The 11,348-nt window shown below is 31.3% G+C and overlaps 1 protein-coding gene across 4 annotated transcripts in view; it reads right to left on the bottom strand.

Annotated features, from left to right (window-relative positions):
* Positions 1-1,701: 1,701 nt before the first annotated feature.
* The window catches only part of LOC111083490 (NADPH oxidase 5-like), a 37,392-nt gene continuing 27,745 nt past the window's right edge, over positions 1,702-11,348 (bottom strand). The window contains exons 4-5 of one of the 4 annotated variants that reach the window (XR_002609061.1): positions 5,668-5,757; positions 1,702-2,527 (exon numbers count right to left, since the gene is read on the bottom strand). Coding sequence is in view for 2 of the 4 variants with exons in the window: in XM_022380055.1 (XP_022235763.1) it covers positions 2,462-2,527 (66 nt within the window). In the remaining 2 variants the exon portion in view is untranslated. Of the gene's footprint in view, positions 2,528-5,667; positions 5,758-10,524; positions 10,585-11,348 lie in introns of all 4 variants that reach the window. The other 3 variants (XR_002609062.1, XM_022380061.1, XM_022380055.1) reach the window with 3 other exon arrangements.

Below are 11,348 nucleotides of genomic sequence, written 5' to 3'. Positions count from 1 at the left end.
GTTCATGAAGTATGATACCTCGAATAGACACACAGCTGTAGACTGCTATATAATTATTGTTTTGATAATTAAGAAACTGATGTTTTAAAACTCAGACGTCAATAACATCTACACAGATGTGTCAGTTGCATTAATACTTGGTCTTCCTGATACCTTGATTATAAGTTAGATTTTTTTTATTGAAATTTTTTGGCAGATATGAAGTTTGTGCGATGAAAAGTCACAAACGGTCATTACATAAGAACAATTTGTGCTATCGTCTAAGCGACCAGAAATGAAACTGTTATTGAATGAAACATGAAATCAGATATGCTTATAAACAGAATTTGCTGTTAAGTAGTAGTTTTCCTATTTATTATTTACTAACAGAAGTGTAGGTAGAAAAACATATAATATTAATGTTATACAAGCTGTGAAACACTCGATGATGGCAATTAGGTACTCAAATAAGGCTATAACTCTACGTTAGCAGTTATTTGTATTCATCATAGAGTAATATATTGAATACGGTAGCCATTTTGACTCTCAACCCATCCCTACATACTAAGCACTACTGTGCTTAGTGATAAGGTATTGTTCAATGTATCTCCTCAATTATAAACGAACGTATACTATTGAGTGTTTTCCCATATGATTGAGCGCTCGACTCGCAATCTGAGTGTCACAGAATACTTCTTGCAAAGTTGCTGTAAACAGTTTCTGAGATATTGGATCACTCTGACTCACCCCTCTCTCTATCGTTATCACTGATGATACATCTTTATCAAGATGTATTTTTGCTGTTGCGTCTTAAGATTTCGATGTACGTTAGATTGACGCTTATTGTAGCTCTAGTCTATCACTGTTAAATTACGAACGGCTAGCGCAGATAGCCCTTCTGTAGTTTTGTGCGAAATTCAAAACAAATTAAACCAATCTTTCCACACTTGAAAAAAACAAAACAATAATATCAGTTACAGTTAAGTGTCAACCCCAATGATAAAAGAAAATTTACTTAGGCTTCTCTCAACACACATAAAAGAACAATTGACGACGTCTCTTTTAAAGTTTAAAATAATATTACCCTTAGACACTTCTTCACAGCTTCAAAATAACCCTTATTTTGAATTAATCTGGTTATCGAACTTAGATTGGAACTCTGAAAATTTTATGACCAACTACTAGTGCATCTTTACACTTTACTTCATATTTATAGAATTAACTACGTTTCAGTTTTAGAATAAAGGTTTTTAGTTCCCAACCTGAAGCGCCTCCTGCTACTGTAATATTGTGGCGTATTGTTATATGATATATTGACTAAAAATTAAAGAGATAATGCTTTATGTTTAATGATTGATTTAATTGCTGCAAATCACACCAAAAAGAAAAAAGCAAACATTCAAGACTATTTTTTATGTTAAAGCTGAATTATTTACAGTTTGTTTTTAAAGTCTTTTGATAAACCAGAAACACTTGAAATAAAAGGAGTACACACTTTTTTAAGATATTACAAAATAAATTAAGCTGAATAAATTCAGCAAGAACACCAGTATCTCAAAACGTTGCTTGAAAAAATATTTATTTCACTCTAGGCTACATAGGTTTCAAAATGTTTAAAGATGCAAATGCACACAATTAAAAAGTGTAATAATATAATCCAACAAGTCACTATCCTATTGATTTGAACATATAGCACAAGGTATTTGCTTAATTTTTATTTCAGTGGATTATTTCAAAAAGTTATAATTAAATGTTTAGTTTATTATGGTAAAAACATATTTGTTGCATAATGTTGCAGTGCATTTCCGTTGACTGTTCATAACTCAAGAACACGTGTAACTAATTCATAAACTCGTGCTATTTTAATGTGACTGTTTATTTCTTGTTGACATATTTAAAACACTTGATGTGTTTTACGTGAGCCATTGCGGAAGAGAGATGAAAGGAATACTGTTCATCTGAATTTGTAGTAGCTTCGTCACATAAAAGTCCAGAGCATCTTGAAAAACTGGAAAGAAACTAAACGGAAATAGAGTAATAAAGATGTTTATTAGACTGCAGGAGAAAGCATCACAGTCGGTTGCTGTTATATTCGTCTGTGTGGGACCTGCAATCTCCATCCTGAATATTGTCGAGTTTTCCTGGCATCCAAATTGTACATTAGTTTCGCTTATTATATCTAAAGCAGAGACTTGGAAGGTAATTTTCGCAGAAATGGTTCGGAAATAAAAGGGTCTGACACAATTGCACTGCACAACAAGATTGTTAAGACTGAATTGGTTCCAAATCAAACTTTTGTTCCCAGAGCAGGACATGTACGGTGTGGCCACTCGTGTCAGGTTGTAAAAGCTATGAGCTATGCAGTCGTTACAGTTAAACATTGCCATATTAGCAGAAACGTTAAAACAGCAGAATGTTCCATTCCAATTGTCTACAACTTGAGCTGAGATAAAATCTTGATATTTTATAATTAGATCTGCCATTAATGGATGGCATGAATTTTGTGGAAGAAAAGGTTGAAACGCCATCCCTGTACTCGTCTGGCTAGCTGAGGATAAGAAGCATGTATATTTTACGAATAAAAGTACATCTTACATATTTGGGAAAATCATGAAGTGTTTATGTTATTACGTAATGGTTTTTTTGAAGCTATAATTAGGTGAATGATAAATTATTTTTAAATACTGCGTATTCAGTATTTATCTTACCTACATAGAAAAGAAACCATTTTTCACATAACCAATATTTACCTTGTCTTTTTCATCTGTGGAAACAAATTAGGAAACATTACATAATCATAGTTTAAACATATATATACTATCATTCAGAAAAGCCTAGGGACAAATTATTATAAACTGTTGGACATTCACACGTTTTTAAAGAACAAAGAAGGAAAATGTACAAATCATTTCAATTATTTTTTTTATGAAGAATATAAGAAAACTTCATTTGATGATATCTTTATAAACCACCTAACTCTCTGATAAAGCTCCAAAATGCAGCATTCAGCTGTTCAGGAAGCAGTTTCGTTTCCTTAATCATTGATAAGCTTTTTCATTCATATTCAATTGAATTGAGATGTTATGAAAATATGTGTACTATAGAAGGTTAAGTACGATATATTAAAACGATTTTGAATATACAAATCATCAAATCATGTGACAACAGTAATCGATCTAAAGTCATTGTGTATCGACATGTATCAAAACTACAAGTTTACGCTGTGTTTGGCTTTCATAGGTAGTGTGATGCCACCGTAAATCGATCTCTTTTGAAAAAGCATAAGTAACAGCCCTCTCCGACGCAAAAATACTCATATATTCAGATAAAAAAAATGTGCTTTAATAAGGAATTAAGGATTTCAGAAATTGGGATAACTGTTGTATTGGATGGCATTGGAAAAGAAAGGAATATTCGGAAATATATTTGCATTCTGTCTTACCCCAGCCGTGGTAAGTAATGTTCTGTGTCTGGTAACAGGTGAGAAACCATGAACACAAAGGTCAGTAGTAAAAGCCGTCCACGTGCCCCAAGCAACAGAACTCAAAATATTCAAGAAGGATCCCAGTTTAGAAAGGCAACAGAGGCTGCTTCTGTGACATATTTGTTCAACTGAAGCAAACCTCAAACAGCTGGAGAAAGGAATGGGTGTTCATCCTGTTCCATCTGAAAGCATACCGGCAAAGTCGCCAGATGCACTGCCTATGGATTAATGTTCAATTGAATTGTTGAAACAGCCACTGGAAAACTATAATATTCGTAAATTAGATGGCTTAGGAAAGCACGCAAGGAGGAGGGATGTGCTTTAGATATGAAAGTCTTACGATGGAGGCTTTACAACATGAACTACATTAAAGCACAGTAAGACCGTGAGGAAGAGCATGACCGAACGTAGCGACACGGACTGGGATGACGTAGTGAGTGTAACGAATATATTGTTATGTATTAATTTTTAATATGAACGTTGTTAGATTAAATTTGTATTTAGAAATATGCGTAACTTATAGTGTCTGATATGTATTGCATACAACGAATTTGTTATATATTTATTTTAATGACAATGTTTGTTTGGAATGAGTTTATATTTAAAAACGTGCCTAGCTTACATTGTTAGTTACGTGTGGCAAAACTTCCGCCAATTCTCCAAGATTGTAGAATATTCGTGAATGCAAGAATCGACAATATATTCACTTCCATAACCGGTTAAATATAGTTCAGTATTATTGTCCGAACTTTCAAGAAAATCTTTCTAGCGCCTATAAAAACAGTCAACACGACGCGCCAAAAAAAGAGAGCTTATAAGTCTGCTAGGAATCTGTTATAACCGTGTACGCTATAAACCGTGATTTTACTAACCCTTATCAACCGGAAAATATAGGACATTTGACCAGAAAATGTTATAAATTTCGAACGTCAGTGAATTCTCATCAAACGTTGGCATCTTTCCAAAAATATTGCTGGTTTCTCATCGGAAATTAATGGTTTTATGAAAATATTATCTTACTTCGACGGTCCAACAATTCAGTGTCTGACAAAGCTAGCTAGCTTCTCTGAAATTGTACGTACATCGACTTCAAGTTAACTCCCTGAATATCAAGGAGACTCTGAAATAGAAAGAAGATTTTGTGTTGTTTGTAAGTTAGTGAAATTTTTGTTTTATAAAACTTTGCTTGTGGTAACTATTCGTAATAAATAAATTGTACTGTTGTATATATATATATATATTAAAACGTATTTGTACGAAAAACGAAGAAAGTGTGTGTCAGTCTTGTTGGAAAATAGCGTAAATTAATTAAAATATCGGCTTCGGACTATTCTAAGTTCTCAATAAGTAACACGGGGCACTAAAATCGTTTTAGTATAGCGTATTCAACCTCTGTAGAGTGTTTAACGTCGTACAACTTTCTAGCTTGATATAAATAGAAATAAAACACAACAGAGTATCGTATTGTTCTGTGTTCTGAAACACACCATGTCAAGCCGTCATTATAGAACACAAGATAGTGCCAAATTAGTCCATGTTCTAAATAATCAAAATACTATACCGCTCTACGTTCTAATTTATTCACTTCAACGTAAAACATTAAAGTTTTACAGAAGATTAATTAAAGGATAAGAAATGAAGCTGTGGTTTGGTCAAGTTCGTCAGTTCTGTACTACAGTCTGTATAGCACTCAGTTTTCTAACACCTAAAACACTTACATTCCGGATTCTAAGTTGTTGTCTCGAGGTCTTGGTTCATGTTATTTATTATTTCAAATGTTTAATTTGTTAAAATAAAAATGTGTCACACTTAAGACACAATTTACACTTCGAAAGAATCGTTATGCAATTAAGATAGGAAAATAATTATTCAGTTTAATGCTAAGTACGTGTATTAATCTTTAAATACATCTGTATCAATATGTATATCAATATAAAAACAAAAGTAGTTGCGTATTTGAACATTAGTAATAAAAACTCAATAACATGTGTTGAAATTGTGCTGTTGTATTTCTATAATAACTTATGAACACACATAAAAATAATTTGTAAGCAAATAAAATGGTTTAAATTAATCTTAATTCCAAAGAAATTAAAAAAAATAACATAGACGAAATGTCGAGAAAAAAACCAATGGAATTTAGGAAATCAAAACCAATCACTAGATTATATTTACCAACAACGACATCAGCTAGGAATACTTACCTACAAACATCTGATTGAGTACGATTTCATACAATAAATAGGAGAACAATGGAATCATCAGGCTTAGGAAATTCATTTTCCAACTGTGCTCTGAAATAATATATGCCCGTTGTTACATAACAGGTGTGATACTTAGATTATCTTATCTGCAATTAAGTTGATACTTTTTGTAACTTATGAAAATATCAGATTAGGTTTCCTTTTTATTTGTTATCGACTAGTATCATTATAATGTAAGCAAAATTACTGTATTTTATTTACTTTTTCCATTTTAATGTTACGTCTTCTCTAACTGGGTAACCTGTTGGAGACACTTTAATACATAAATAAACAAGAGGAAATCCTCAGTAGCTGCGGCACTTGAAATTCTCTTAGGTAGGATTAGAGTAAATTAATCTATGAGATATTTTTTGCCATTTTATGAGCTATATTTTTGTGCGCCAGCAATCCAAGCGTGAGGTGCGCATATACCTGATTCGATTTTATTAATCAAATTGAAATTATTTTAAGTAGGATTAGAATGTATTAATCTATGAGACCAATATATTACACCAATCGAAAGAATTTGACCTCGTGAGTTCAAAACTGTAATTAAATCTCAAATCGGTCAAGAGATGATGGAGCTATGAGCTAAGAGTTTGTACTTGAAAAAAAAACAAACAAACTCAGAGCTGTTCTATGAACCGCTCAGTCGCGACTAAAAAAAGAAAATGCTCAAAGCAGACAAACATATTTTAACTCTAGAATTACCAATGGGATAAATATCGGCTTTTAAACCATATTTTCTAAATTATTTTTGTACGGAATGTTTTCTGGATCCATGACTTTGTTGTTTATAGGATCGCTAATAATACGAGTCACACAATAAACAAAAATACTACCAATACTGCAATTTATCTAAGTACGTAAAATCAACAATTTGCTATGTATTTTACATAGAAAATGAATGATTTCACTCTTTATGTTTGGCACGTTCTTTACTTTCAATGTTGTAACAGTCAGGAACATAAAAGTATTTAATAAGATGCAATATATGGATCCCACTGGTAATCAACGTATATTTAAGTATAGTTAAGTACATCGTATATTTTGGAAGAAAACTTTTTTATAATTTAATTATTTCCTATAGTATTTACTGAAATTCGAAAAAAAAGTATGTAGAAATAACGAAACTATTATTATTATTTTGGTGAGATAAATTAACTTATACATATGTTTAAAGCTGCCTTCAGTTTTTGCAAAATTAAAAACTATCAAGGGAAGGAAGCAGGAATGTTTCTAATAGAGCTAAGAAGGCAAATTAGAAAAACTTTAGTGTAAAATGTATATTAGAACAAATAATCCCCCCAGTGGCACAGCGGTATGTATGCGGACTTACAACGCTAGAAACCGGGTTTAGATACCCGTGGTGGGCAGAGCACAGATAGCTCTTGTGTAGCTTTGTGCATAATTAAAAATAAACAGAACAAGTAAAGAGTACGTAATTTCTCTTGAGGAACATTATGTTACGGGATATTAAATGTGAAACACAAATACGACTTTTTCGGCCTAATGAAATATAAAGTCCTTATTAATTGTATCAGTAAACTGGTTATCATCGTCACAGTTTGTAAATTAATTCTTAGACTTGGTGTGATATCTAAATGTAAACAATGAAAAAATATACTTAAAAGCAGTGGGTGGAGGTTATTACCCTACAACTGTTGGCACAGCTTTTAATGAAATGAAAGACTTAACAAAAATCATCTCAAATAAGTTACCTAATTTATCATTTTTTGTGTGATTTCGGGAAAATTTTTAAAAACATTCCAATTCAAGGGTTATAGATTTTGTTACTCAAAACACGATTGTTTATCTTTTACAGACACTTAACGATTAAAAAAAAAGATGTAGACAAAAATGTAATTATGAAATAAGTTGTAGTTGTGAAAAACTTGAATAGGACAAACAAGAAGGAAATAAAAACAAGACTGAAAGAACATCAGCATAACATGAAATCTATTAACACCAAATCCTGCGGTAGCTGAACCTCGGATTGTAAATATTCCTGGAAAATGTGAAATGTCAAGAAATGTACAAAAACAAAAAGTAAGTTAAGATAAAGTATTTACATAATATTTGTGTAAATACAGATGATGTACCAAGCAACGTGTCCTTTTGGAAACAAATTATTTGTGTTTGTTTTGAATTTCGCGCAAAACTACACGAGGGCTATCTGCGCTAGCCGTCCCTAATTTAGCAGTGTAAGACTAGAGGGAAGGCAGCTAGTCATCACCACCAACCGCCAACTCTTGGGATACTTTTTTACCAACGAATAGTGGGAAAAAAGAAATACTAAATAGGGACGAAGGACCAGCAAGTCAATATGTTGATACATTGTGAGATATATTATAATAATTATAAAAAATATATTAACAATAATAAAGTAGACCAAGGAAATGTGTATAAGTAATAGTGAAGCAATGCGAAAAGGGGTAAAAGTATAAAGCATGGCTTGTAAGTAACTCCTGAAGATAACGTAGATCACGTCGAAACTAGTACTTGTAGAGTGTTGTTTTAAAGTGGAAGCCGTACAGTTTCAGTAAAGTTTTAATTGTGTAAATAGTAAACGTTGTTTTTAATTATTTATTATAAACATAGTTTTACTTGCTTCAAAATAGACACGAGGCTATGACACAGAGAACTGCTTTAATCCCGCATGATAGTATATTATAACCTTCATTACTTGTATATACCAAGGAGGATTTAGTGGGCACGGTGGATGAATATGTGACTATCAAAGTTGCAAGTGTTTTGAACAGAAGATATTTGTACGGAGACCGAATGTGATACAACATTATGTTACACGAAATGTAATATGAATAGCTCATTTAGGCAGATGATTGTGAAACAATATGTTTTGTAGAACTATAAGTTCACCTAATTGACTAATTTGTCTTTTCAGCACATTAGTATGAGCCATTTTTCTCAAGGCACGTGTGTGTCAGTAGACCAAACTATGTCCACAAATAAATTTATGATAAAGATTAGGTATAAACATAATATTGATAATGTGATTTTGAGGGGAAAAAACGCATTTTCTGTTCTTATTTCCCTTATATAACAATACAAATTAAAATGTTTATCACTCTTTCATGTACATTGTTGATCTTCTAACTATTGTGAAGTTAGATTTTCTGAAAGTTATTCATAAACAGATGACAATTCTTGAAAAGTCCAGAACTTTCCTGATTTGACCCCAGGTGATATTCATGACCTTGAAAATGACGTTAAAGGGCAAAAGTGAGAATGTTACCCACATAACTATTAATTATTATTTTCTTTAGAGATGAGTGGGCGACTGCTTTTACCAAGGAATGTGACCAAAACGTTTTATTCGCGATGTGGCTGGTAAACTAAAATGGCTCCTGGTGGCTAAAAAAGTAACCCTGAGGGTATATAATTGAGGTGGACAGAGCAGAAATAGCTCACGTGTAACTGCGCTTAACAACCAAAAGCAAATAACACACTATAATAAAAATTTTATCTTCCATAATGGCAGAAAGTATAGATTTTGTTTTTTGCTTTTAATTAAAGAGATGTTTTTGTATCAACAGTTAAACAAAAAGGTATTTTTTAAACTATCTAATAAATACGATATTCTATTAAAGATCTAATCTAAACTATATTCTGGTAAAGATCTAATCTAATCTGTATTCTGTTAAAGATGTAGTCTAAACTATATTCTGTTAAAGATGTAATCTAATCTATATTCTGTTAAAGATCTAATCTATATTCTGTTAAAGATGTAATCTAAACTATATTCTGTTAAAGATCTAATCTAAACTATATTCTATTAAAGATCTAATCTAAACTATATTCTGTTAAAGATCTAATCTATATTCTGTTAAAGATGTAATATAAACTATATTCTGTTAAAGATGTAATTTAAACTATATTCTGTTAAAGATCTAATCTAATCTATATTCTGTTAAAGATCTAATCTATATTCTGTTAAAGATCTAATCTAAACTATATTCTATTAAAGATCTAATCTAAAAATATTATGTTAAAGATCTAATCTAGACTATATTCTATTAAAGATCTAATCTAAACAATATTCTGTTAAAGATCTAATCTAAACTATATTCTATTAAAGATCTAATCTAAACAATATTCTGTTAAAGATCTAATCTAAACTATATTCTATGACACTGGAGAACTAGTAGAACAGATTTTATAATCTTGACAATCTAAATAAAAAACATGTAACAATTAAAGATTTACCATAAAGAATATGTGATGATTACAATCTACATAGAGTTTTAAAGATTCGGAAAACAGCTATAATGGAATAGAAAAAAAATATCAAATAAAACCACTTTTCGCCACTGTTAACGTGGCATCCGACCTGATGACATAACGTTAACAGTGGCGAAACGTTATTTCATTCGATATTTTTTCCATCCTATGTTAGCTAAATTTTGAAGTGCGTGGGATACCTCCAGCATCTATACAGAGAGTTTTATTCTATTATATTATAGATCGAATTCAAGAGATATACTCTTCAAAATCTTGTCTTAAAATTGGGATATAATCTTAACAAATTAAGCCATCGAATAGGTAATAATTTTATAGGCCTATTCTACATGATATGTTACAACGTCCACGATATATTCAAAAAGTATTTTAGTTCAGACTATCGTATAGCATATTTACAACATGGAAATATATTTTACTTACTTTCTTGTACGATCTATTTGAAATGGTAGGTTATGTGCTCACACGCAGAATTTAGGTTCAGGAACGTAAGTCCAATATATATATATTATAAAACATGAAAAGATTTACAAAAAAAGTATAGGTAAATTTCCCTACCTCTTTCTTCAGTGTTGTTGCTCAACTTTTGTTCTTGTCATCAAATGAATAATCTGGTTTCTGTTGTAATGAGAGACTGTGTATTCTCAGGTGCAGGATGTTTGCGTTGCATGATGCTAAACTTTAATTCAAACATTATTTGTGGAATTACTTTATAAATTACAGGAAATACTGAATAGTCCCGGAGCCTTCTTATGTGTTTGCACACAAAATGTTACGAATGACAGTAAAATAAAGTAACTATTTGATATTTGTAGTAAAGTATATGTTTGCAGCGACCGGGGAGAACTGATAAACGGACGTACTTTTCTATGATTATAACATAACAAACACAAAAGTTACTTATATTTGAAATAGAGCTTAAACATGCAAGAACCGCTGTTCTATTTGTATTGTTAAATATGAGCGGAAACGTTTAGCTATTTTTCAAACTATTAGAAATTGTGACTGTGTATTGTGTAAACAAGTTCGGCATAGAATATTTGTAGTTAGTTGTCAATACATCTGTAGATACAAACCAAAGCAAAACGTAGATATATGCATGTCATTTCCGGATAGGGACTTGAAGTTGAAAACGATATATCATGTATAATAATTTCCGGATATTTTTTTGTTAACAGTTTTTAAACTCACAACGTTCTGTGTAGTTAGGATGCTGAAAGATGCTTTCGGTATTATTTCCATACATGTTCAGGTATGTTATCTTTTTTATCTTTACACTCTTTCACAAAAATGAATTAAAAATCTCTTTGCAATTTTGCAGTTATACTAATTAGTACACTTGCTGAAAGGTTATTTTACTATATGAAGATAAATTGTTAAAT

The sequence above is a fragment of the Limulus polyphemus genome, unplaced genomic scaffold (assembly GCF_000517525.1).
Source record: "Limulus polyphemus unplaced genomic scaffold, Limulus_polyphemus-2.1.2 Scaffold142, whole genome shotgun sequence".
In the NCBI taxonomy this organism is placed as follows: domain Eukaryota; kingdom Metazoa; phylum Arthropoda; class Merostomata; order Xiphosura; family Limulidae; genus Limulus; species Limulus polyphemus.
The sequence above is the reverse complement of the archived record's forward strand: the minus strand, read 5'-3'. Positions and strand labels throughout refer to the sequence as shown.